Source organism: Scatophagus argus, chromosome 24 (genome assembly GCF_020382885.2).
Source record: "Scatophagus argus isolate fScaArg1 chromosome 24, fScaArg1.pri, whole genome shotgun sequence".
Lineage (NCBI taxonomy): Eukaryota > Metazoa > Chordata > Actinopteri > Scatophagidae > Scatophagus > Scatophagus argus.
Genome location: NC_058516.1, coordinates 1,578,560 through 1,606,313, shown reverse-complemented (window position 1 = coordinate 1,606,313; position 27,754 = coordinate 1,578,560). Strand labels below are relative to the sequence as shown.

General features: G+C 48.7%; 1 protein-coding gene and 2 long non-coding RNA genes across 4 annotated transcripts; 1 reads left to right on the top strand and 2 right to left on the bottom strand.

The window, feature by feature from the left end:
* Positions 1-140: 140 nt before the first annotated feature.
* On the bottom strand, positions 141-16,224 carry LOC124055582. The gene is made up of 3 exons (XR_006842719.1): positions 15,828-16,224; positions 1,040-1,183; positions 141-474 (listed from the first exon to the last, which is right to left on the bottom strand). It is a non-coding gene; the product is annotated as an uncharacterized LOC124055582 (long non-coding RNA).
* On the top strand, positions 2,955-26,516 carry si:ch211-246m6.5 (von Willebrand factor D and EGF domain-containing protein). 2 transcript variants are annotated; one of them, XM_046382492.1, is made up of 33 exons: positions 2,955-3,430; positions 6,682-6,866; positions 7,101-7,329; positions 7,679-7,744; positions 8,118-8,350; positions 10,249-10,338; positions 10,432-10,573; positions 10,971-11,188; positions 12,210-12,283; positions 12,409-12,685; positions 12,894-13,096; positions 13,209-14,113; positions 14,429-14,565; positions 14,652-14,813; positions 14,899-15,003; positions 15,864-15,978; positions 17,185-17,459; positions 17,642-17,861; positions 18,012-18,149; positions 20,241-20,696; positions 20,905-21,075; positions 21,834-22,201; positions 22,305-22,782; positions 23,010-23,105; positions 23,188-23,283; positions 23,399-23,494; positions 23,593-23,688; positions 23,765-23,860; positions 23,990-24,085; positions 24,261-24,356; positions 25,238-25,333; positions 25,530-25,627; positions 25,809-26,516. In XM_046382492.1, the coding sequence occupies exons 1-33, from the start codon at positions 3,331-3,333 to the stop codon at positions 25,827-25,829; spliced, it is 6,234 nt and encodes a 2,077-aa protein (XP_046238448.1). In that variant the 5' UTR covers positions 2,955-3,330; the 3' UTR covers positions 25,830-26,516. The 2 variants fall into 2 exon arrangements, with proteins under 2 accessions (XP_046238448.1, XP_046238447.1); XM_046382491.1 differs by having other exon boundaries at positions 22,302-22,782.
* Positions 16,346-24,105, bottom strand: LOC124055584. The gene is made up of 3 exons (XR_006842721.1): positions 23,965-24,105; positions 23,753-23,866; positions 16,346-16,371 (listed from the first exon to the last, which is right to left on the bottom strand). It is a non-coding gene; the product is annotated as an uncharacterized LOC124055584 (long non-coding RNA).
* Positions 26,517-27,754: the final 1,238 nt, after the last annotated feature.

The following is a 27,754-nucleotide window of genomic DNA, read 5'->3' as shown; positions in this document are numbered from 1 at the left end:
CATGTTATTGTTTTCTTATTGTATTCAAATATACAGGACTACGACAACCTAATGTCCCCTCAGGGATGAATAAAATCACCTGTCAATCTGTCCACCTGTGGTGGGGTTGTCTTTTCCTTCAGAGATTTCTCTTTGCTACTGTTCCATCATGTCTTATCTTTGAGAGAATGAGTTTGATTGTTTTTGATTGTTTTACTGTACTCGGTCACATTCATGAACATGTATGGATCTTCAGTATGAGATCAACTATACTGCTTTTTTGTACTACTACTACTACTTCCCTAAACTGTGTAGGACTGCTGCAAAGGCTCAATGTTTGGCCCTGTGTTGCTCACCGTCTTTTCTTCTTCTGCCTCGTTGTTCCCGCTCACAGCTCGCCGAGCCGTCTGCTCCCATTGCGTCGCGTTAGCTCGAGCTCCCGCTCCTGCCCAAGGTGATATTTTCCATCCACACGGCGTCAAACTGTGCTGGGATCTGAAATAACACACACACGGTCTGAATGAATGTGAGCAGAATGTTTGAAAACTCATTTTCATTCATTAAAAAGCAGGAAAGGACTTCGTTTTGCGAGGAAAGCCGATGAGATCCGAACGCAGCTCTGCTGTTTTTTAATTACCCACACTGGGTTAAACTTAATTAACGTTTGAGTCCTCACAGTAACCCGACGCTGCATCACTGACACCTCGCTGTTTGGCAAATGTTCCATAATCAGACTTGACAGAGTGAGAAAAGCCAAAGCTGAGGGTTTAGAGGTCGTACTGTACTCCGACCTACAGCGTGGAGGTGTGATCGTCCCTCAGCGAGGCCCAGCGGCCTTTGTTTTGAGGCCACAATCTTCTGCCTGACAGCATCTCCGGAAAACCTCCTGCATTAACACCCCGACCCAAGCCTGTCCCAGAGGACCGAGGAAGGAGCCCTGAGGAACACCTTCGATATGCATCAGCTGCTCCTCAACAGAGTGTCCACACGTGCCTTTAAGCTGCTGCCAATAAATCCACTCCTAAAGCCTCACGTGTGTTGTAAATACAAAAGTGCTCACCTCAGACGTGACCTTCAGGACACCTCGATCAGAAGTGCCCTCTGTGGGAGGAGCTCATTGACCTTTGACCCCACCCACTCTGCCCTCTGAGTTCACGGACGCTTGATGTCCGCTTTCTGCTGACGGTTGTTTTTACTTCAGGAGCTGGAAGCAACGATTGCAAATTAGCTTGCTGTGACTTCTCAAAGACGGGCTGACATGATCAAAGCAACCACCGAGTATGTTTTTAACCCAGTGCCTGTGTCCTTTTAAAAGACTGGACATATTGAAGCAAACGTAAAGACAACACGTCGAGTGTTGCGTGTGTGGTTTACAAACATGCCAAGTTTTTGTTAAGGGCTGAGAACGCAGACGTGTTAAAAATGACTCATGGATTTTACTGGTTCAGAAACAATATGGCTGCAAGATGTTTGTGGGTCCTGTAGCTGCTGACATGACTGTTGTATGTTCCTCCCTTGTTTTTCTCACAGTTAAAGGAGGATGTGTGACATCTGGAAGCGCTCAGAGGAGGCAGGACTGAACCCCCCCCTCCCCTCTCTTGTCGTCTCTCAGGGCGCAAACATCAAAGGAGATAATGTCTTCTCTCCTGTAAAGACCCTTCAGCGAGGAGCCACCAGCGCCACAGTAGTCTGAAACCGACCGGGAGGTTTTCGGGAGGTTCTCGGGAGTCTGAAGCGGACGAGGCGGCACTTCAGAGCACATGTAGGACAGGTGTGAAAAGGCTGGGAGTTACGGTACAAATTGGGGCTTCGGTATAAGAGAGCAGAGAAGAAGAAAGAGACCCTCGGAGGTGAACATCTCCTGTGGTTGTGAGGAGCTTCCTGTGTAGGTACTTGAAGGGGTGGTGGTAAGAAAGAGTGAATGATATGCAACAGCGGTCTCAAATGAATCAGGAAATCACTAAACCACCAAAACACTTTGAGGTCTGAGCATCCAAAACAGGATTTCTACTGGGGGGGGGTCGGTGGTTTGAACCCCAACAGCCAAAAGACTGGCTGAGAAAACTTTAAGCACTCAGAGAGGACGTTCTGACAGGTTCCAAATACCACAACGTGAGGCTAAGAGGATAAAGATGACACTTGGCTTCAAACATCTAAAGTCTGCAAACCGAAGGTGTGAGACCTTCTCACAGCGCCGAAGACGAGTCTGAATGAAAAGGCGAGTGCAGCAACACCTGCTGCTGCTCTCAGCTCTTTTATTTAGTGGAAAGGTATGCCTTTATGTCTGCGCAGCCCCCAGCACCTGATATTTACCCCACACTCTTCTCTGTTTCAGCTCAGCGGGATCTCGTCTCAGACTGTTTTCAGTCACATGAAGACGTGATGGACGGATCTGATCTGTGGCCTACATTTTGGAAATGGAAAATGCGTCATCTGATGTTTTGCCTCCCCTAACAGATTCATGAGTCCCTGAAGTGGAGTTTAATTAATAATTCCTGTTGTAAAGCCATACATTTAACATTACATTTAACCACAAAACACAACTTCTTCGTATTATGAATAAAGTTTTTCAACCCACGTCGTTCAAGGTGAATCATTATTTTCTTGTGCATCCTTTTATCCTCCCTTCTCCCTAAAATAAATCCTGCCTGGACGCTCACTTCCTCTGCAGCTGTGAGACATGCTGGGAGTATTTACAGGTAGGCTAACGTACTGAGGACTGCGTGTATTCACGGCGTGCTTTACTGTAAAGTCTGCTGCACACATGTCCTCGCTGTCAGCAGCGAGTCCACGGTGAAGGAGTGAGTGTTTCGGCGCAGATTTATGTGTGTCCCTTCAGCTGCCGATTGAAGGGACTCGGGGATTTGGCCTGAGAGGAGGAGGCTTGTTGTGGAAACATTCAACATGTGGCAGCAGGACGCGCTCCCCCAGAGGATCTAATGATTGTCTGGATTTTCATTGGATCACTGGATCATTCGCTTTCCAGCAGTGCGCGCGCATTGTTTGCGGACTTCGGCTCCGATCCGGGACGGCTCAGGTGGACGGTTTATTGATTTGTGTCACGTGATGTTGATGGGGCGACGTGTGAGCCTGGGACCACGGAGGACCCTCATATAGCCAGGAGCAGACTCGTCGGTGGTTTGTTGCCTCCTCCCTCCTCTCCTGTTGTCATCTCGCTGTCTACCGCGAGCGGAGCGCAACTTAACGCCTCTCTGCTGTCCTAATCACACGGGAGAGGAGGGGTTGGATACGTACGGTTTGCGCCACTTTCGCACCGATTCTCCAAACATCCAATGGGACCCGACGACTGAAGCCAGCCTTCTGCATCTCTCTGACCCCGAAGCCGCAGCCATGGACTGCTGCGCTTTTGGTCCGACGCGCCTGCTGTTCCCTGGATACTTACGCGTCGCGCTGATGTGGGTCGTGCAATTGGGAGCGTTCGCGCAACACGGTAGGTGGATGAAAACGTCTGTTAGAGCTCAACTTGTGCCTTTTTCCAAAGCTACAGACAATCCTAAACCGTTTCTGTCCGCAGCTGCCGAGCAGTCGCTCATTTCACCTACAAGGCACAAAACTGCTTCTCGCCGTCAGGTTCAGGGCCGTTTAGAACAAACGCAGATGGGCAGCACAGCCCACAGGCTAACGCGTACTGTTTCTAACTCTTTAAATAATATGCAGAAAATACACATCTTGCACGCTAAAAGCAGCAGATGGTGCAGAGCTGCGTCACTTGGCCTGCGAGCCCACATTCCGATCACTCAGCGGCTCCAGAGGTTAGATGGACCCTCAGACACGGACAGGAAAACACAGACAAGAGCAAAGCACACCGACACTCTAACCTCACAGACAGGCAAAGATGTCTGTGTCCTCGCACAGAAACTTTGGATCTAAAAGCATTTATGCTTGTGTTTCCAGAGAGGATGCAGCACTTATGGTCAAGTCAAAGTGCTGTAAAAACAACACGAAGAGAAATAAAAGTCACAGCAGACTTACAGACTTGTTAAAATGCAGCTCTAATTGAAACAACATTACAAAGCTGAGCTGTCAGGACTCATTACACAACGTGACACACTTGTTGTTGCTCACTTTAATCCAGTGCTGCCCTGACGTGTAGGACCACAAACCTGAAACTGTAAAAGCTGCACAAAACGCTGAGGATTTCACAAAAACTCTGAGGAAATCCTCCTGTGAGCTGCTGTGTCTTCAGACGAATTGAGGTTCACTCATGATTCTGGCAGGACAGACTGTGGAGCCTGAAGTCCTGCAGTGCGAACCAAACTGAAGTCTTATTGGTCCGTCCATCTCGCTCATGTCTTTGTCTCCAGGACGTCCAACAACGGATCGAAGCAGGCAGTCGTAAACCTTGAGGCAGGCTCTCGTAAAACTGACTGCTGTGGGTCCTCGCAGAGCTTTGCAAGAGGACTACAGGACATTTCGGAGCCAAAACAAACTCTGTTGCAGCTCCTGTAACTCCTCACACTTTGTCCCACAAAAAAATAGATCAAACAGCATCGGTTTAAGTTGCTGTGTTTAAACAGCGCCAAGTCTTCCAAGTTCTCCACCCAGATACTTCAGATGCCTTAAACCCGGCTGACCCCTCATTGGCTCGTCAATAACAAGTCACATTGTGAAACCAAACATTGTTCAAACCCACTGGACTTTTCCTTTAAGTCTAGTGAGTTTGACTTTAAGTCTGCCAGGACTTCACAAGTGAAGTGACAGCACAGCTGTGACAAAACATCTTCAACAGGCTGCATGTAACCGTCAAACTGAAGATCAGAGGCTTCTCTGAGTTTGTAGCTGCTGCCTGAGAGGGCGGTCAAGTCCGGCTGGGACTCAAAAACAAAGCCTGTCTGGAAGTCAGTGTGGTGAGCTGTGAGACCACATCCAAACCTCATCCAAATCGCATTTCATATCAAATCTAAATTCTGCTGAGATCCACTTGGATCGGCTTGCATTTCCTGTAGTCCTGCTTTATTAACATCAGTCTTGACTCCACAGCTTGTACGCGACCTTAATCTGGACCTTTCTGACCTCAGTTGTGTTGACACCACATTCACCCTAATTCATTTGATTTCCTTATAAACAGGACAAGATCTGGGCTGCTGAGGGCCTCCCTCCCAGTGGGACCCGACCCCCCCGGGGGACACTTCATTAGCTTCCCCCCTCCCATTTGGCTCTGTAAACTCATTAAGCCACCAATTGGAGCAGTTTAGCCAGAAGCCAAAGTCTCTGATTGTCCTCCTGCCTGAAAACCTGCTTGTTTGGACAACCTGTGACCTCAGATCTTGTCAGCGGAGCTTCCAGACGAGGTGTAAACAGGAACATTTGCTTTCAAGGGGCTGTCAACGTGCAGAGCGGCCTGTAAGACCTTGTTTAGGCTGGGGATCCCTGGCAGTAGCTCCGCCTTGTCCATTCAAGGCTTTGACTGACTCAAGACATCCTAAATACCCCCAGTGTTTGTTTTCCCCGATGTGACTTTGCTCAGCCGCCACAAAAGCCGACTCAGACGGGGTAAAGGGAAGACGTTTTGTCTTCTGGAAGTCAAAGAGCAGCCTTTTCTTCTTGTTTAGTTGTGTAAAGAAAAGCCCCTGTTGACGACTTTGACCCATTTCACTCCACAGATGTAGAGCTTCTGAGACGCTGGTGTTAACAAACTACGCCTTCTGCTCAGATAATTCCCCTCGCTCGTTCCAGCCTCCAGCTGCAGGCGCTGTCCAGAGGCCTGTCATGCGCCATTGGCTTTATCGTCCTTTCCCGGAGCGAGTTCAGAGAGGCGAGAGGCTCACAGGAATGTCTGTTATTCTTAGCAATTTAGATAACCTCTGGGGGCGAAATGATCCTTCCTGCTCGGCTGCTCGACGCTGACTGACGGCTCAGAAAGCAAATCGTGCACATCATTTGGTCTCCTTTTCACTTCTTCTTGTCATTTGCTGTGATGATGAAACTGAAGTGAGGCTGTAGTTTGTAAGATCCATGGGTGTTTCTGTGTTGTTTCTGTACTGCAGGAAATGATCGTTTCATCTCGCTGTGTTTAGCAAACACGCAGGAAAAACAACCTCACATCAGTTGTTTGTTATTTGTTTCACAGTCAGAGAAGAAAGAAGGTCACGTCGGATCGGCCGTTGACATGAATCTTTGATTTAAACTGAGTGTTTTGTCCACGGAGTTCGCTGTGATCGACCTCGTGAGGTTGGAGTGTAAAGAGCCGCTGTTGGGTGGCAGCGACCACAAACTTAGGAATAAACTTTTAAATGCTTGATTTCCAGCTGCTGGCTTTGGGTCTAAAGTTAAGGCCAGGACTAAACCTTCACACTCATGTTTAAATGAACTGAGAGACAGAAAGCTTCAAGCCAAGGACACTCGGGCTTTTCTGTGCAGATTCTCACGACAGCGTGAGACCCTTCTGTTTCGTCCGTCTGTGTCCCGTCTGTCCTCTCGGAGCAGTCGGACACAACCAAACAGCAGGACTCCCGAGACAAAGACGTGACTGCAGGGTAGACCCGCTCATTTCCTCTTGATTAAATTCACACATCTGGAACTCAAAGGGAAAGGAAGGGATTTTATATTGGAAAATCCACATTTTTGTGTGCTGAGGGAAGGGTCAGAGTGTCATAGCTGGGCCACAGTAACATTCGGAAACATCCATTCTTTCCTGATCTTTTTCTGCAAAGTCTGACTTCCCTGTTCTCTTTGTCTCAGCTCCGGAGTGTCACCCGGGAGGCCATCGGATTTTGCGTAATCCCTATCGCAGCGTCGACTTTGACTCCACGGAGATCCAGAACACGGCCATCCAGGACCTGATCTGTGACCACTCGCTGTCACCCGGCTGGTACAGGTTCAGGATCAACAACAAGCCGGCGGAGATGCCGACCACCTGCATCGAGGTGAGACAGACGTCTGCCTGAAAGGTGGTTGTGCTCACACTCCTGCCTCACCTGTACCTCCCGTGTCTCTAACCACCTGATTGTCGAGAATCTTTTGCCGAAAAATAGCAACCTGACAGTGCAAACATGTAGCATCCAGTAGATTGGTTTAATAGATGCCTTCAGTCCGGGTGGAGGGCATAATAACCCCCTCGCTGCAGGTAATGACTGTTTCTGTCGACGCCCCTCCTGCAGATGAATCGTTGCGGTACACAGGCTCCGGTGTGGCTGTCCCTGAAGGACGCCTCCCTGCCGAGGCCCGGCGAGGTCCGCCAGCTCTCTGCCTGTGCCACCTGGCAGTTCTTCCACGGCAGTGCCAAAGACTGCTGCCTCTTCCGCATCCCCGTCACGGTGCGGAACTGCGGCGACTTCCTGCTGTACTACCTGCAGCCCACGCAGGGCTGCATGGGATACTGCGCTAAAGGTGCCAGACACACTCTGGTTTCTCATGTTTTCATCAAGTCTGTGTGTGTGTGTTCGTTAAAGTCAAAGCTTGCATTTTACTTTGGCGTTAAACCAGAAGATTGATTCATTTAAAAATATGAAATCAACACACCAGCCAGTATTTCTTTGTTTAATATACACTTACTTCAGATGCAGATGTTTTTGATAACATCAGCCATAATAAGCCATAATAATTGTTTTTATCTTCAATGAATTTTTCCACACGTCACATCAGGAGGAAAAGCCGCCTCCAGCTGGAAACAGCCAGTCGGATGCTCTGATTTTAACGACACAAGTGAAACTGCTTTAAACTACATCCTGTGTTTCAGTCGCTCCGGATTCGGGACCCAGACTCTGTCCACCTGGTGAGGTCGAAGTCAACGGCCGATGCAAAGGTGAGACGTACCGCATTTATTACTTTATTATTCTAAGGTCCATCTACTCAGTTCTCAGTGGATAGTAATCGTGTGACCTCATGAGCCACACATGATAGCTGAGGGCCGTTTATGTGGTCTAATCGATTCAGGTCAAATCTCTGGAAAAAGCAAAGTAAAGCTGAAACTTAAGTTTCTTTTCATTGTGGTTTCGGCTGTTGATTATTTTGTAATTCATCATTTGGTCTGCAAAAAGTGAGAAAACAAAAAGAGAAAGATGCTCATGCCAAGGTGACATTACTGCGACCAATAACATCTAATTTATTGTAAACTAAAATCTCTGTCTTTTACATCACTGTGTGGCGCCGCTTTAGTCCTCCATCTGTCCTTTCAGCTGCCATTCCATCCCTGCCGTCTCGGCCCGTCATCACCCCTGAGCTCATCGGCCAAAGTGTCCACCTGAGGTGCTCCTTCGTCCCGCCGCCGTGGAGCCAGCCGCTGGGCTTCCAGGTGGTTTGGGCCAGACGCATCGGCCACAGCATGAAGGCCGAGATCAGGCAGGAATCCACAGCGAAGCCCTTCTCTCTGGCCGAGATGGATGGCGTTCACTTCAGGCTCGGGGAAACGGTAATTCCTGCCAGACGGTGCTGACAGTTTCGGGGGAGCACATGTGGAGGGTTTGACCCCTCGAGCGGGCAACGTAAGCCATGGATCACGCTGACCTCTTTTTTGCCTGGGTTCAGACTTCCAAAGCAAAGGCAGGGAGGCACCGTGTGTCATATCCCGTCAAGCGAAGGCAGGAGGAGGGTGGGGAAGCTAAATCAGTTGCAGGTTGGAAAAGCCTCGCTGCACATGCTTCCCATTTAAATCTCTCCATTCAAATCCTCACAGTGAATTCTGTTATTTTCACTCGCGTGCAATAACTCTGTTCGTTGTTTTACAACAACTCATTTTTCTTTTCACAGCACAGATTTTGGGCTTAATGTTAACATGTCCGGTTTTGTTCCAGCGTCCCGCTTTGAAGCTGCCTCCTGATGGGAAGCTGCATCCAAAAACTGCTTCTTTGACAATGCAGGGCCTCAAACTGTGTTGTTCAGATTTGGAAGGTCCAAGTGCTGGCTCCAAGACCCCCTTCTGTGTGTCGATCAGTAGTGAAGTGTCGAGTCTCCTGCGTTTGACCGCTGCTTCGTGTTTCCACACTGTTTTCAGGACAGTGAATTCAGACCTGAGACGGGTTAATCCCCCTCAGCTGCCGCACGTTCGTGCATGTTAGTGGTCAGATGGTCATCAGCTGTATTCCTTTCCCAGGAGACGTTAGGTGATACAAAGCGTTTGATCCGTCAGGCTTTGCCTTTGCGAGAGTTCGGCCTCGTGCGTCGAGGGCAATCGTCACCTGTTCGAGCTGGGAGACAAACTGCATCTCGCACTCGGCTGCGGCAGTCGATGCTTTAATTGCGCCAGGAACATGAGAGTGTTGAGTGCTGCTGACCAGTAAGGAGGAGAATTTAAGATGTTTGAGCTTGTCAGGCTGAATTACTGCTCATGAAAATAATGCCGGTGAGCAGGGAAACGAGGAAGAAATCTGAGGGAATCAATACAATCCGGCTGATGACTGAAGAACTTTTTGAAAGTCCAGAGCTGAGAACGGTTTCCCTGCTCTAAGGAGTCTTTTGGCTGCTTATTAATAAAGCTTCTCTCTCACAGCTGAAGGAAACTTAATACTAATTCTAATTAAACTGTCTTTTGTTTCTGGCACAGTCTGCTGCACAGCCTCATGTCCAAACAGCCGGGATCCAGAGGCAGCTGACAGCTCTGGTTTCCTGTGAAATTATTTGTTGCCAGGGAACATTAAGTAATTAGATTTTCGGCGTGATGCTCTGTGAAACTGAGGTGATGTCACTCTGCTGTTCGCCGCTCGGACAGCTGCGGACCGTCGCGCCGCCATATTTGGACCCCGGGGTTGCATTAGTCGTGTCTGGATCGTGTTGCGGAGGGCCGCCTTTAACACATGTTGATGTAGCAGCTGAGTTGGGTCAAAGGTCACCTTTGTGTTTTTTAACCTTGAGAGTGAGTTAAATGTTAGCGCTCTCAGAGCTGTGGATCAGAGGAGCGCCGCACCGCGAGCTACACGGGGAAATGTTTTGATAAATCGCAAATACTGCGTCAGCCGCGCACTGTTAGTCTTTCTCAAGATTAACAAGCGCACACTGGAGACTCTGTTTCGCTTGGAAATGTAATCAGAAACAGGTCGTGTTTGGCTCTTCAGTGCAGAAGGATAAATTAAGGGAAGGCAAACTTTCACTTCAGTAAAGACGTATTGTCCCATTTACAACAGCTGATGTCATATTTAAATGTTAGCTTTTTCTCCAGAGTTTAAAGCCAGAGCTGATGGAGGCGGGGCAGGTTTGTTTGTGAAGGAATCAAAGCCTGATAGAGGAACCGAACCTCTATTATACCTTTCACTTCTCTTATTCATGTGTCATTTTACGGATTGAGTCAACCATCATGTGACGCTTTCCCTGCAGTTCTCCTGCAGCGTGTCCACTTTCAGGGCCAACTTCAGCCACAGCAGATCCACTCCAAAAGAAAGCGAGAGCTTCTACGCTGGACTGAAGGTAAACGTTCCTCCACAACGTAACAAGTTTTTGTGGTTTGAGGTAGCAGGCGGCCAAACTCACCTGTCGCTCTTTTCCCTTCGTTCTCTTCAGTTTTCTCCGGATTCGCTTCACATAGCAGAGGACGGTAAGGAGCACGAGGTGACCGTCCACAGCACGGTGCCCATCCCCTGCCACGGCTCCGACCACGGTCATCAGTGTGGGGTCCCTCTGGCTCTGAGTGTCCATGACCCCGGTGAGACCTGCAGGAAAACACGTGTAATGAAGCTTTTACAGTATGATGCAGGTTAACTTCCTTCACTGAGTGGGACGAAAGCACGGCAGCTGAGCAAACACACCGTATCCTCTGAATTGGACAAGATTTGTAACCAAAATACAAATTAGAGGATCTGACATTCACTATTTAGCCTTGTAGTCATGCAGCCCACTAAGACCTCGGAAAACATCTTTGAACAGATCAGAGAGGATTTCAGTGGGAGATGAACGCGTTAGTTCAAGCAGAAAACTAATTTCATGAGCTTGTCTTTGGTTCTTCTCATATCAAAGCCAGTTCAGGAAGACGTTATTACAGTTCTGCAGACAGCTGTGTGCCGTCCGTTAACACTAACTTACTGCTGCGTTGACGTCTACAGACAGTCTCGGACGCGAGGCCTCAAATGTGGTGCTGTCCGCCTGCCAGGTGGAGCTCCAGCCTAATGCCTGCAGCGACGGCAGCTGTGGCGAAGCAGCTTTCTTCGTCACCGCTGTCACTGACTTCACACGAGATGGAAACCGACTGAGTCTGGTCGGTTTTATGCCGGGACCCAGTGCACCACGACTGTGGAGAAACTATGCCCCAGAGTCCATGAAAGTGAGTCGAAAGTGTTCAAAAATACAGATTTCAAAACAGATGTTTTCTCTTTTCTCTTTTGTGTGAACACCAAACGCCTTTGCAAAGCTGCAAAGTTGAGTTTTACAAGACATATAAGTCTATTAAGCCGTGTTGTCCGTGCAGATGTTTGCAGGAACACGTGAACATTGGGTCTGGAGACTGCAGAGAAAAAGTGCTGAGAAAGTTTATGAAAAAGTTCTGGTCATTCTCGACCTGAAGAGGCTCTTTAAGGGGTTTTCACTGGTCATTGAGGGATCCTTGAACAGGCTTAAGTAGAAGCCAAGGAGGATCACTGAGTACTCCAGGAGAATCCCGTCATCCATGAGGGGCCTCCAGTGGTCTTTGATGGAGATACTAGAAACCGTGAAGAGGATTCAGAGAAAACTGGAATCCCTTGCGGATCTTAAATCTCCTTCATAGTTTGGGAGAAACTGGAGATGCTTCAGGGATGCTTGAGTAGCTTCCCCAAGTTCTTGATGTTTCAGAAGTAATTTGGTGCCGTGGACTCTTGACATTAGGGCCCTCCGGTATAAAAACTGCATAGGAGCGGGGACCCGAATCACCTGAGAGGACACCATGGTCCAAAAATAGAAGCAAGAATAAAAAAAACAGCAGCGTGATATCATACAAGGTATTACTTTAATTACAGAGCATTAAAAAGATGGTTCTAATTACAGGTTTCTCTGTCATACTGTGTACATGTACACACAGCGACTTTATCGAAATGAAGGGGAGGGTGACGAGTTTAAAGAGGCTAAAGTGTGCCTGTTTGATGGCTTGACTTGGCATTTAAAGAGTGTTGTTCTACGTGGTCATTAGCGTCCACACAGGCAATTATGTTATGCAAGGCATGATGTCAGCCCTCCAGACATGGTGTCTCTGAGGGACCTGTTGCAGAGAAGTTTTCCCATCTGTGGTTAGAGAACACATCAAAGCCAAGGGTCAGAGGGTCACAGGGTGGAGTCCCACTAATCCCTGCTCTCCTGACCCCTGCCCCCAGGTCACGGTCCAGGACGTTCCTACTTCCATCTGCTACTCTCTGACAGACCCGCATCTCATCACCCTGGATGGCAGGTAATTTACCTCCCAGTCGGCTTTAGCAGAAGTCAGATGGTAATTTGAGTTTCAGCTTGACATGCTAAAACACCAGGTTAGCATTAACAAGTTTGGATGTCCTTCTGTCACTCTGCAATGCGCAGGCGCTATGAAAACCACCAGACTGGCACCTTTGTCCTCTACCGGAGCCTCGTCAGGGAGTTCGAGGTCCACTCTCGCCAGTGGGACTGCGGCAGCCGACACTACTCTGTCGCCTGCAACTGCGGCGTTGCGGCGCGAGAGGGGGACGAGATTGCCGTCTTTGACATGTGCGACGGCCAGCCGCAGGAGACCAGGCCGCAGCTCACCCTCAGGAACTTGGGTGAAAGGGAGGGTAGTCGTGTCAGGGTCCTGGAGTCCCGCCAGGGGAAGAAGGTCACCGTAGGTATCCGAACATTTTGACACTGGTACAGATTTGTCTGGGAAATCACTGCATGCCGCGTGCTTCCTAGGAAACATCTACTTTCATAATATCCGTCATACCAAACGGATTGTGAGAACGTGCAGCTCTTTCAGCCTCTGCATTTTTACCGTCGCTGCCCGAGGAGATTATGTTAACTAGCTGCCGGATGTGACTCTCCTCTCGTAGTTGATCTTTCCCTCCGGGGCCTTTGTTAGGGCCGATGTTGGCGACTGGGGGATGAGTCTATCTGTCCGAGCGCCCAGCGTCGACTACGGCAGGACGCGAGGCCTCTGCGGCACCTTCGACCGCAACGGCAACAACGATTTCCACGGCCCTGACGGCAGCTCGTTTGGCCCAGATGATCTGCATCGCTTCATAGAGCTCTGGAGGTCAGTCCGCGACAGCAGTACAGAGAAATTAAAATTAAAATCCGTGTATTTGTTTTATTTTTGTCTCCGCAGAGCTGTTTACATCCTTTGTGTGCATGTGTGTGTGTGCTAGGATAGCTCCCGGTGAGAGTTTATTCGACAAGACGCCTCCTGGGGTCACACAGGAGGTCAGGAGGCCCTTCTGTCAGTGCCAAAAAGGATACAGCACCTCTCATCTCGGTGGCAGAGGGATGAGGAACTTGTACGATCCTTCCGCTCACTCCGACTGCGTAGCGTATGATAATGTGGATTACACATCTGTGTTCCCCTCTATGGACACAACGGTGGAATACATCAAGAGTCCACAAAGAGAGGAAAGCATCCTGGATATGTCTGCCTTTAACACTCACCCTCTGGAGAGGAGGCACCTTCGGATTCACGGCGAGAACAGTAAAAACGCTGACCGTGAACTGGACGGCGAGTTCAGGGAGGATCTTCTCCTTTCTGTCGACAGGCCAAAGAGACAAGCGTCGTTTGAATTCCAGCCCGTCTTCACCGCTCAGAGCCTCAGTCAAGCCGATCTTGAGAACTTCGCCTACTTCTTCCCCGAGGATCACTTGGCTGAAGCTCGACCGGAGGTGCAGCCCCGCTGGCCGACGCCGAGCGGCCTGACATCGGCCAAAGCTCTGGAGGTGTGCCAGATAGCTTTGGCTAACTCCACTGTTGGTGCTGTGTGCCGCGGGCTGCTGGGACGTCGCCTGGATGAAGCAGTGGATCTCTGCATTTTGGACCTGCAGCTCAAAGACGACCTGGGCTGGGAGGAAGCCCTCCTGCCATACCTGGAGAACGAGTGTGAGAGGAGGCTGTTGGAAAACCGCACCCAGAGAGCCTTGGAGGTGGCTGGTCCACCAGGAGCGTCCAAGGAGGTGGTGACAGCGTTGCGCTGCCCCAACTTTTGCAACGGAAATGGAGAGTGCACCGAGTGGGGCTGCCAGTGCTATCCCAGCCACAGCTTCTACGACTGCAGCCTGGCCATCAGTGAGTATCCACAGACGCAGTTGCTCCAGTGCTTAATGGGTTTAGCAGGTAAATGTTTTCGCTCTGTTCAAACTACACTGTCTGACTACAATCACCGCTGGAATCTGTTTTCCTTCAGCTGACATCAGAGTGAAGCTCTGCCTTATCACTGTGAGGAGATGAGCCAGGAATTAGAAAACATGCCATCATTTGACTGACAAATACAACAGTTTATCTTTTGGGTGGTCTGATTTCAGCTGCTGAAATAAGTAACATTCTGTCTTCTGATTGGCTTGTAATGTACTCAGGAGTAAACAATAATCTGTCTTTGGACAGGCCAGCCGGTAGAGTTAACAGATTTGGAGAACGGCGGACTGTGTGACATCCGAGCCTTCAACTGTCGCAGCGTTCGAGTCTTCGGCCTGGGCTTCATCGACTCTCCCGACCTCAGCTGTCACGCCACCAGACTGAAGGTGAGCAAAGGCAAAATCAAAAGCTGGGCTGACAGACTTCAAGATGAAGTGTATTTCCCGTGAACTGCGTCCGTCTGCCTCCGCAGTACATGAACGGAGTTTGGGCTCCGGGGGAAAAACAGAGAACAAAAGCCTCGTTCCTCAGCTCCAAGGCTTTAGACTGCGCCGTCCCATCTCTGAGCAACACGGCCGTCAACACGGAAGACTTCATGATGGACGACAAACCTTACGCACGCTGGGAGATCAAGGTAACCTGATTTCAAAAAAGCCTTTCATTGTTTGTCGGCTGTGAGGTGTTTTTCAGCGTCCGCTCGGCTTTTATTCGCGTTCCAGGTAACCAACGATGGCTCCCAGTACAGCCAGGCCAAGGTGCTGACCATCTACGACGGCGTCTGCCAGGTCTGCGAGGCGTCGCGCTCAGGACTCTGTAAGTTAAAGGTAAACTCTCTCCACGTCAAGTTGTTTTTTTAATGGGGTTTTTCTCACACCCAGTAAACAAACGTTTGATTATTGCAATCTAAAGAGATGGAAATGATAGCAATGAGGTTGGTGATTATTCTGAGACTGCAATTTTAAAAAAGAAATGAATGTCTTGATGGCTGCACGTCACCACCATCACTGAGTTTCAGAGTCACAGGCACCAAACCTAATTATTTTCAAGTTAAACAGCAGAAACCAACAAACTGATGGTTGGTCAGACGCTTTAAATGTGCTTTCGACACCTCAGCTTGTTGTTTGGATGCTCATCATTCACATGATGTTAAGAAAGTTTGGACTCTCCGGGATTTGTTTGTTTGTTTGGAGTACGAGAAGCAGATTTCGGAAAGACAGATGTGATTCAGTGGGTGTTTAGTGGAAAAGTGTGGTGAAGCGTTTTATGTGTTCTGTTAGGGCTGCAGAAACTACACTGTAAACAACTTGTGTCTGCTTGAATGAGTAAAACAGAGACGTGTGCGATTTCCCAGCCTCCTGACATGCAACAGCTGGCTATTGAAACACCCAGCGTTAATAAAAAAGAAGGTACCGAGGGGGCCGTGTTGTTACTGGAACTGGGAATGGAGACAGGACATCATGTAACCTTGCAAACAACCTGGAGTGAACACGTTTGCCTGCGCTCGCCAAAGCCGGCCTGAATTGAATTAACTTAAGCAGACGATGTTTTCAAGAGACTTGAGTCCACAAAGGGAAAACAAACAGCTTAAAAGAATAATCCTGCTAAGCTGCCTTAAAACAACACTGTGAATGTGAGAACACAAACAAACCTGCTGCTTTTGCTGCTCTGTCTCTCTGCCTGCCAGGAGAGGACATGTACCATCGACGGGATGTGTTTCACGGAGGGAGACTCCAATCCCAGCAGCCCCTGCCTCCTCTGTGATCCGGACACGTCCAAATTCACCTGGTCCGTGAACCAAGGTACAAACACAACCGCTTCTTTAACACACAACCATCATCAGAACTACCACAGATAATCTGCCTGACATCTTTGTGCGCATTTGTTTACAATATATGGCCAAAAATATGTGGACATATGAGTCTGGAGCGACATCAAGACCCCAATCTGGTGCTCGGACTGATCTGACTGATTCATTAATTCCCAAAGTGACTGAGAGATCAGAGGTGTTTTCCTGCTTCCAGCCCTCTAATGTCGAATAGCAGTTAAAACAGTACTTATCTTAGCGACAGCTGTGGTAGGTAGTCTGTTGGCTGTGGCAGCCGTCCAACTGCGGTCCCGTTTGTCACCATCGCCAGATCAAAGGAGCGGATGCTTAAGTTCCCCAGCAAGCCGCGACCTGTCGCTTGACCACTCTGGGAGAGAGCAGAAGGGGCAAATCACACGGTTGATTACCACAGCTTCACAGAATGACAGTCGTCCTCACTTACACTCAGCAAACCACGAGTCAGTCCAAACAGCCAGGCTGTGCACAGCAACAAGGGAACGACTTCGTGTGTGATTTTGTCTCACATGCAGCCTTTCCTCAGAAAAGTGACATTAAAAGATTTCTGAGATGACAGCTGTATGTTATAACAAGAGAACATAAGGCAGATCAAAGCTCTGACTGTCGTGAAATCAGTCTTTTCCTGTGAAATTCTCGAACAAACTTGATTTCCGTTGGATGCCGTTTTGCTCATTTATAGACAGATAAGTTGGGAATTTATTCATCATAATAATCCTCTTAATCAGCAGACGTTCTCTTGCCAGTTTTGTAACATATGATCATCATGCTGGGCTGATGTTTCCTGGGATTATCATCACTTTTCTTCCTATGAAACATCTGGGGGGGAAAGCATGGATGTTGCTAATTTGGCCGTTGAGAGTTCCACTTGGACAGAAAAGCCGCGAGCGCCTGCAGCCATGGAAATGTGTGTTTACAATGATTCTTCCAGAACGGCCTGGGAAAACCTCATGACAGACCAAACTCACTTGTGAGGAGTTTATGTCAGGACAGGAAGCAGATTTTGTCCTCAAAAGTCAAACACTTGTAGATGCAGACGTAATAGAAAATAAGAAGGCGGGAACAATGATGACAAAAGAGCTAAAGGCGTCGTTGGTTAGTTGCACCTGGGACATAACTCCATGTAAACTGAACTATACTCTAACACTTCCTCCTCTGCCGTCAGTCAATGAGCCGCCAGCCTTCCACCGACCTCAGAGTGACCTGCGGACATTTGCCGGGGAGAACTTTGTCTTCCAGTTTGCAGCATCAGACCCGGAGGGCTCGGCGCTCCTCTTCCAGCTGGAGGACGGGCCAAAGGGGGCCGTCCTGTCCCCTGCCGGACTCCTCATCTGGAGGGTCCCGTCGTTTCCCGCCGAGGAAGGGTTACGACAGTCGAGCCGCTCCTTCCGCTTCACGCTGTCGGACGAGTGCAACGCCCAGAGCAGCTTCACCGTGGAGGTAGAGTTGGAGAAGGAGGAGGGGGGGGTGGAGCAGAGGATCTGAAAATAAAGCAACGGAGATGACAGGAGACAGTCAGCTAAGAGACATTAACTTTTACAGTACTGAGTTACTATTCCTGTTAATGTAAACGCGTTGAACATAACACATCCAGCCATGTCGCTCTTTTCCATTCGTAACAGATTGATGTGGTGCCGTGTGGGTGTCAGAACGGAGGAACGTGTGTGACGGACATCAACTTCCCCGCCGGCAGCGGGAAGTACCTGTGTGTGTGTCCCGACGGTAAGCGGGGCGACCTCTGCGACGAGGACGCAGATGAATGTTTGTCCGCCCCGTGCACGCTCGGCACGTGCGTCAACACCGCCAGCGGGTACAGATGTGAGTGTCCTGCGGGGCTGAGAGGTAAGACTCAAATGCGACTTTTTGAAACCCTCTTAAAGCAGGTTCCCTTCTGTCTCTGGCTTCACGCGGCTGCCCGTGCAGAAGATCAGTCACAGCAAATCGTTTATGATCGCAGAATCGATTTCCCGCGTGTGTCTGTGTTTTCGGCAGGCGTGACGTGCTTGGAAGATATCAATGAGTGTGAAAGGAAGCCCTGTTTCCAAGGAGTCCAGTGCTTCAACAGCTTCGGCTCCTACGGCTGCGGCCCGTGCCCCAAAGGCATGATGGGAAATGGAACGGCGTGTACAGGTAGGCTTGAGCAAACTGCGCATGTTAATTATTAGATTTTTATAAGGCCAGCTGCCAAGCCAAACCTGCCGAAGGAACAACTGAACCGGTTACACACCAAGTGTTGTCCATGCTTCAAGAGGTAATCGGTTACAGGTTTGACAAACTTGGTGTCCAGTCAGGAGATCCGACAGCCAAAGACGACAAAACAAAGTCTGATCACGACATGTAAATGAAAGAATGAAGCATTTATTCTCCACGGGCTTCTGGCATAATAATAATAATAAAAATCACAGAACAAAAATGTTAAAAAGTTACTCGCAGAAACAAAATCCCTCTCTAGTCAGGTTGTTGTTGCTCCGTCTTTAGAAAATGAACAACTAAAGACTCAATGATGAAATCACTTCTCATGGAAATTCTCACAGGGCACATGTAAGATCTCCATACATGATGACTTACCTCCAACCCCGACACCTGGACCTCATTAACACACATCACATGATACCATCAGACACTGCTGTTCTTTGAAACTGTGCAGCCATTGTGAACGCAATCTGCCTCATCTGTCCACACTTCGCTCTGCAGACGCTCAGCTGCTCATTCTTTGCGTCTATGTGCGCGAGACTCCTAAAGTTTAAAGCTCACTCTGCTGTTGTAAAGCAGATCGCTGTGTACAAGAGCGGCAGCTGACCGCCTGGGACGTGAAGGTGAATTAGTTCGTCGCAGCCGAGGAGGAGCACTCAGCAGGGATGCACTAACTTGTGCTGAATGGAAACCAGATGGCTGATGGCAGCTGATAGCGCCGCTCCTCCTCCACCTCCACCTCCACCTCCTCCTTCTCCTCTTCCCGCCGTGTGCTCACTTTGTGTCGCAGCGACTGCTAACTGGAGATGATACTTTGAAAACACCGACGCTGTGGGAGAAAAACTAAAGAATCTGGAAGTTTGTGATTGAATGCAGCGATGCACAAAGCTTCAACAAGGCGATGCTGAACTTTACCACGGGGGTATTTAAAGTTGGTATCACATGACTGTAAAACAAACCTGCGACTGACTACATGTCAGTTGAATTGTGGCTTGCGTTGTTGTCCTCTGGGTAAGAACTTGAAAACCTGGAATCTAACGGGGCTGGAAATCAAACCGAGGTGTATGTTTCAAGACGTTATCACCACTAATGGAAAAATTGGCTCACAGCAAAGCACACAGCATAAATTACACTCAGCAGTACACTGTTTGTCACTTTCATGGGACTTTGTGGAAGTAGACTCATGAGGACAGATTAATGGCTTTCCCCTTTGTCTAACTGCTTACTCCACAGTCCTCTGATCTTCCTGCACGAAGGAACTTTGGTTTGACCTCCCTGCTCAGTTCATACACAGCATACACAGCCTTGCATGTCAGGAGCCATCAGGAGCTGCACCAGGGGTCACATCGTAACTTTGTTAGTGTGGCGAGATGTGGCGAAGGCCGCCATCCCCTTGAGAGAAGTGAAGATAAATTCTCATTCTCATGTAAGACGAGGCCCAGAGGGATCAGGATATCTTGATTTGTTTCCAGTAAAGCCCAATCACAAGCAAGTCTCTCAAACTGAATACAGAACAGAGACAGCAAAGGAGAGATAAGAAAACTCGAAGTAGATTCAGTAAATCAAGGACAGTTCAGCACAATACATGTGCTGTTAAGGAACTGTGTTGTGTGTTTCCAGATAGCTAAACTGGACATAAGAAACCCTTGGAAAATGCTGAATTAAAGTCAGCTCTGAGAAGGTTTCTGTAGATGAGAGACAGGATGTCAGAGAAGTGATCAAAACTGGACTCAGAAGTTTCATAGTGTCTGTAATCTGCTGTCAGTCGAATACTGTTTCCTGTTATGCTCGTGGCTTGTAAACGTGTTGATGGGCACTGAGTGGTCGTCGTGCCTCGCAGAGATCTTTAAACAAACAAACTTCCAAAGTCTCGCCTCTCGCTGGCTGTCTGTCTTATTAAAAACAGACAACAGTCTTTCAGTCCTTCGCCTCTTTGCTATTCACATACTGCAATCCAGAAATGCAGTAGGAAGTAATTGTGGATAAGCGTGAGATAAAGACGAAATTCTAATCTTTTCTTTTGTGCAGTCATCAGGCCTGTCCTCATCCCTCCCACATCTGCTCCTCGTACGACTGTCTACAAGATACCAGATGTTCTGCTGCAGCCACCTAAACTAAAGACAGACACGTTCCGGAAGACCTCAAGTGGTAGCTTCCTGCACACAAGGACTGAGGTGGGGAAGACGGTCCCATGGGTGGACCGAAACCACCCAAAGACCACCACGTGGAGACAAACTCCAGGAACAAACCAGAGTCCAGTGCTCCCTACGGCAGCAAGCAACAAGAGCATCACAGCCATTCCAACACTCGTGTCCCAGAGCGGTTCTCCAAGAAAAAACCCAACCACGACTCCCACGGACACTTTCAAGAACATGTCAGGAATTACACCGGACCGAGTCCAGCCTCATCCGTCGCAAATCAGCAACAGCATTGTCAAGACATCCGCTGTCATCCAGAAACGGGGAGACGGCAAACCGGCGTCAGGTAAAAGCAACATTTCAAAAGCACTCTGTGAAGGTATTTTAGAGAAAAACAGGGATCGTTAAACTGTCAAAAGACAACTTTCTTTGGAAAGATTAATTTGTAGAGCTGAAGCACCAAGAAAACATGTGACCACCTGCCACACTTTGCTTGGCTGCCATGACGAACCTCAAGCTCCTATGGAGCGCTGACCACAGCTTGTGTCTCTCAGGATCAGGTCAGTCGCCGGCTGTGAATGTGTCCTCTACATGTGCCAGCAGGCCCTGCTTCCCTGGGGTCCAGTGCATCAACCGCAGGCCGCCTCACGTCGGCTACGTCTGCGGCCGCTGTCCGCCGGGCCTTTATGGCAACGGACGCGTCTGCATGAAGAACGCCAAAGCAGGTGAGAGGCTGATCTTTTCCCTTTTGTAAGCAATGGCTCTGCCGCCGAGCTCCTTTAAAGCTGAGTCACGCTGAAGCTCGACAGAAGACATTTCCACTGATGAATATCAACATGCTTGACTACGCCTGAAGACACTTTTCTCTATGCTGCTCAGGCTTAAAAATTTGATGAAAACTGTGGAATCTCTCCAGTCATTACGGGTTTCTCTAAAGATCTTTGAATTTGTTCTTATGATATTTTGGTTTTCCCGATGTTGTCTAATGTGTTTTTCTTGGTTGAAAGGAATGGCATTTATTGCAGTCGATAAATCATTTTAAGTGGTTGCAGCCTGCCTGGATGTAATATCCAGTGTTGGTACTTTTGTTCTGGAGTCACAGAGTTTCAACAGAAGTTTGCTTAGCGTTATTTTCTGGTGAGGGAGGCCGGGAGGAGTTTTAACAACTCAGAAGAGACAGTTCGATTCCAGCTTAAATCCCTTTAGTGTGGATCGTGTTTGTCTGGAACAAAGTGTTTATGTGGATGAACAGAAGTAGCCAAGAGTCGCGTAAATCAGTTTGCAACGCTGCTCTCTGGAGTTCCACTGAAATCAGGGCTACTACAACATTTCTCTTAACTTTTTGTTTGTCCATGGGCTGACTGCATACACGCTCTGCAGTGTCGAGGTGGTCTTAGACGAATGTGCGTCCAGACAACAACTGTTTAGGGCGAAAGAGTCGATTTATCTAAGGAACCGATGTCACCTCCTGGTCTTTCCTCAGCATCCAATCACCTTCCTCAGCAGCAGACGATTAGCAAAACCAGCCGCTCCCAGCACGGAAGCACCAGCAAAGTCTCTCAGCTCCACCTGCCCAACCTTCCCACTAGGTCTGGGGTCAAACACCTGTCCTCATCCGTCACCAGAGCGAACCGAGATAACACGCCACAGCAGGTTATCGCCTCAGGCAGGGGAGGCGGGACGGGGAGGAGAGAGGCGGTCACCGCGTCCAGAGATGTTCCAAGAACATCAGTCAGTGCCCACCGTGTCACTTCAAACGCTCACATCACCCGCCAAAGTGCCAGGACACACGTCAGATCCAGCACAACCATCTACAGAGATTTTATGGTTCCACATGTGACGGCCTCCAAGGTGAGTTCACATTTTCTGTACTACATCATGATCGGTCATCGGTAAGCGGACATGAACGTCCAATCACCCCTCATTCCTTCATTCTGTGATCATCTTCCAGCAGTCTGAAGGAGCACTGACTAGTGCCACACCTTCCAGGGTAACCTCGTCCATATCTCACCCGTCCACTCAGTCTGGTAAAGTGACGCAGCTCAAAGAGACAACCCAACCCCAGCCCAACCATCTGACAGCCACCCAGGCCAAACCCTGGACCCCTCCGAAACCTGCCCTCCCACTTACAGCAGCCCTCACCGCTCTGTCCTACTCGCTGTCTGAGTCAGAGTTCTCTGCAGATGGGGACGAGGCTGAGCCTGGATCTGAAGGCCCGGAGACGCCGCGGACGGTCTACAGCAGCTCCCTGCTGCAAAGAGCTACCACCTCCCAGCCCGGGGAGAGGAGCGGTACGACAGCCGACAAACATGTGACCACCTGCGCTGACCGGCCATGTTTTCCTGGTGTCCTCTGTGAGCCAGCAATGGACGGGGGTTTCCGCTGCGGGAGGTGTCCTGTGGGGTACACCGGAGACGGACGAGCCTGTCGAGGTAAGGCTCCATGAAAGCAGAAGCGCTTTCTTGAACTTCTCAGTTTCACAGGCTTCAGTTTGTCTTTGGTGGTTTCACTCGTTAGCATTGAGGCAAACTCTTTAACTAGATCAACTTCCAAAAACGCATCCAAGCAAGCTTTTAAATTTCCTATTCGTCTTCTGCACAAATAAGTAAATCAATTAATGGTTTAATAATCAACCACGTGCTTCCTCGTCTGTTTGCAGCTGTCTGCAGACACACCTGTGGTAGGAACATGGAGTGTGCTGCGCCCAATACCTGCCGATGCAAGCCAGGATACGCTGGTTTGGACTGTCAGACAGGTACACAAACAAATTCAAAAAACAAATTAATTCATTGAAAAGGTCTCTTTCCACGAGTTCATCCAACCATCCATTCTCCTAGCGATCTGTGAGCCGGACTGTATGAGCGGCGGCGTTTGCATAGCTCCCGGTGTGTGTCAGTGTCCCCGAGGTTTTCATGGAGAAACCTGTCAGGAAGGTAAAGCTCCATTCAGTGGGTCCGTTAATACGAAACAACTGAGATGAAATTCTGTCCTAAAACTATTGAGGTTAAGGCTTGTACATTAACTGACATAACTAATGCGTGTGTGCAGCTCTGTGCAGGTTACCGTGTGAAAACGGAGGCACCTGCGTGGGACCGCAGACGTGTTCCTGTCCTTACGGGTTTGTTGGACCTCGATGCGAGACCAGTGAGTTCCCGTGTTTTTCCACGTTTTCTGAATCCCTTTGCTTTCAAAAGACGACTGCTCTTCCTGTCCTGACCAAAGTTGTTTTTGGCGGATTGCAGTGGTGTGTAGCCGTCACTGTCACAACGGGGGCCAGTGTGTGTCTCCAGACGAGTGCATGTGTCCACCCGGCTGGACCGGACCGTCCTGTGAGACTGGTGAGTGTGTGTGTGTGTGTGTGTGTGTGTGTGTGTGCTGACCTCTCAGCGCTGATGCTCTCACCTCTTTCTGCAGCCCTGTGCTCTCCCGTGTGTCTGAACGGAGGCTGGTGCGTTCGAGCGAACATTTGCGAGTGTCCTCACGGTTTCTACGGCGCCCAGTGTCAGAACGGTAAACCTGCAAGCTCAAACATCAACCAGTCAAGCAATAAATCGATCAGCAGTTCAGGCTCTACTGACTTAAGTTTTAACTCCGGCAGATTCTGTCAAGCTTACCGTGTTTTCCCGTTTGCTCCTCCAGCCGTCTGCAGTCCGCCATGTAAGAACGGCGGCGTGTGCATGAGGAACAGCGTCTGCTCGTGTCTGCAGGGATACACCGGGAGGCGATGCGAGAAGAGTCCGTCTTTCTCCTCACTGCCCCACTTCCCTTGATTCTCCCTCGCTTTCTCCCCTTTTCTCCCGTTGCTATCATGATGTCCTCCTTCTGTGTCATCTAAACGCCCTCTGAAGAACCGAGACGATCCTGTCAACACGGTCCACACTCCATTTTCACTCTCTCTCACTCTCTGCAGGTGTGTGCGAGCCCATGTGCATGAACGGCGGCAGGTGTGTCGGTCCAGACGTTTGCGATTGCCCGTCAGGTTGGCGAGGAAAGAGATGTGAGAAACGTGAGTGCTGTGATACAAGAATCGGATCCGTAAAGACACAGCAACCTGTCGGATCCCATGATGCATCAGTGTGCAGCATTAAACCTCAGCTGTTTAGTCGACAGAATAAAGAAAATGCCCCTCATCGGACAGGTTGAGGTCTTTTGTCTGACCAACAGCACACGATCTAAAAATATTACGTTTAGACAGACAGACAGACAACAAAACAATTAGCAGATCCTCTCATTGGAGAAACAGAAATGTTTGCAAATTTGAACTTACACTGTATTACTTGACAAATTGCTTCAGGATTGACTGGTGATTTTAAAAACCCCACATATGCGTTTAATATAAAAAAGCTGACCTTCAGACGCCTCAGTGAAATCCAACAGTCAGGGAAGAGACAGTCAAGCAGATCAGCCGCTGAAGCTCAAAGCTGCAGGTTCAGTTTCTCCAGAGAGGCAGGATGTTGTTAGCCCCGCCCTCCTCCTTCATCAGCTGACACCTGTTACTCATCACACCTGGTGATGCTCACTACAGCGGCCGCTGGCTTCTCAACTCCCACATTTCATACCTGCAGGAAAATAAAATTAAAGTATTAGTGCATTGCTGAAGTACATGTGGGTTGTAGCTGTTGAGAAAGAGGGGATCTGGTCTGCAGATCTGATGCAGTATACACAATCACCTGTACAGATCTTTGAGGCTGTGACTTGACTTGGGAACAAGTCCAAGTCATGACAAACATATGATAATGTTTCTCCTTAACTGAGAGTTTGTGGCTTTCTTAGGCCCGTTTTTGCTTTCACGTCTCAAGTCAAGTCAGGATTTCAGAGTCAAATCAAGTCTCGGAGCAGTCGAGTCCGAGTCCGAGCTCTAACTTCAAGTCTCCTGTCGCCTTTCAGCCAGCTGTCTGCAGAAGTGTCTGAATGGAGGCGAATGTGTGGGCGCCAACACCTGCCACTGCGCCCCAGGCTGGCAAGGCATGCTGTGCCAGATCCGTGAGTATCCCAGCCAAATACACAGAAACATCGACACATTAGACACAGAATGCACTTCATCCAGGCAACTCGTTCACTTCGCTTTTCCAGTCCGTGGAAAACGTGTGTCCGATTGGCTGCAACGGCCAGGAAGAGCTTTGGTGTCTTGGCTGTTACTGCATCTTCTGACATGTGATTTCCTCGTGTTATTTCCCAGCTCACTGCGAACAGAAGTGTCTGTACGGCAGTCGGTGTGTCCGACCGAACGTCTGCGCCTGTCGGAGCGGATACTCAGGTTCTCTTTGCTCCAGAAGGGTAAGCAGGACTTATTTTAAAGTAAAATGGGCTTCGGCACGAGTCACTCGATCTAAACGCAAAAATGTTTTTGAGCAGGGAAATCTGAGAATCTAAAGTCCAACAAGGAGAAATCAGCATCACATTGGGAACCTTGATTTGAGGTATTACATGTCTTGAATTTCTTTCCTGTTTTTTTCAGCTCCCTGTTGTCCAAGGCTGAAACCCGCAAGCAACCACCAAACACCAAACAGTCGGCGTTCAGTCGGCACCGACAAAAACCTTCAGCGCGGACATTCATCGAGACAAAAACCCAAAGTGTTTCCAGCACAGACTGTCGGAGCAAAATAAAACTGAAAGCCTGGAAGAAATGTTTTTAGCTGCAGCACATTTAGCTTTACAGGACATGAAGAAAATGTGCTGATGAACAACATGAGTAACCTGGCTGCTTGCACGCACATAAACATGGTGGACCTTTGATTTAAAAAAGTGGTTATTTATCCAAAAATACTCACAAACTGCAAGAACGTGAAGCCTAAATATGGAGCTGACGGATGAATAAATGTCTCATACCTCGACTTATTGTTCACATCCGCAATGCTAACAAGTCTTCCCAAACACTTCAGAGGATCGAATCACTGCATCCAAGTGTCAGATTTCTTATTTTTTTGACTTCATAAACATCAGGATTTTACAAGCAGCTCCTTTCATTTAAAAGCTGAACACAGTTTTTACTGTAAATGCCAGCAAACCAAAACCTCAGTATGAGTATTTATTTATTTGGTTGTTTCATATTGTCGCATATTTCCTGTTGTATATATCTTAATCGTTGTATAATCGATGTTATTTCTTATTAAAGCTTGTTTATTGGTTGTTTTGTAAGAAAACACATAAAGATCCTTTAAAGGTACTGATTTGTTCAGATTTCTTCAAAGGTGTGAGGAGTCAACCTCAGCATTTGCATCTTTTGATGGTAGCTCTTATAACTTGTGTTTTCAGTTTGCGGACGCCCCCTCTGGCTTTTCAGACTGCGTCGGAGGACCATTTGACTTTGCTACAGGGGCCAGACAAGTTCACGGCCAGCGGGTCGGGGCCACGGGGGCGGCGAGGAAATGAGGATTAAAAGATTAATGAGGCCACATTAGCTCCGCACCAATTAGGATTCCTCCCGTCCAGCCGGCCTCCGCCCGAGTCCGGCCTCCGAACGCTGCAGGGCGGGTTGACTTTTCACGACTGATTAGGATGAAGCTGGACGGTTTGTTAAGAGCACAGCAGGAGCAACAAGCTGGACCCTCTGTTGATATTTGTTGCCATCACTCTCATCCCTGTGTGATTCTTTGACAGTTTACAACAACATCAGTTCTAATCAGTTCTTCGGATGTTCTAATAATCTTTTCAAAATCAATTCCTCAGTCTCTGACCCCCAGAAATTATTGTGTTTTAGGTGCTTATTTACTATAACAAAATACATGCGGCTGGAGGTCTTCAGTATTTTGCAAAATGAGCTAAAACTTTGTGGAAATGATCCTTAGGGATTTTACTGCCCTCTGGTGGTAATAATGAGAACATCAACGCCGGCTCAACACTTCAGTGTTCTCTGGGATTTTCAGGATTCAAAGAATGTCACGTCCCTGATGTGATCTGAATGGAATCGACAACCTGACTTGGTTTCACTCAGCATTTTTTAGCAGCACACACAAGCCATCGGCCCATTGACAGATATTTATATCCACCCCCCAAAGATGGCACTGGGCAAGGTGGAGGAGGGGAGGAGGGGTGTGGTGGCAGGCACAGACGGGATGGGATGGGACCGTCTGGTCCACCTGGACTGTTCACTCAATAGGAGCTCTGAGCTGCCGGCCAAGGCAGCAAAGTTATCCTCTGCCATGGATGCCAACAGACAGACAGACACACACACCCTGTTAACAACCAGGGTGTGTGTGTGTGTGTGTGTGTGTGAGTGAGACTAGACTTGTTTGCAGTTCATCAAAAGTAGGAGAGCAAACACGACTACGGAGGAACATCACAAGCTTCCCCTCAAGAGAAAATAAGTTCATGAGTAAAAGTTCAGCGTGACTCCCTGCTTCCTGATTCGCTGCTGGGACTTGAAGACAGATCCGTCCAATCAGGACAGCTTGTTGTGCTTTT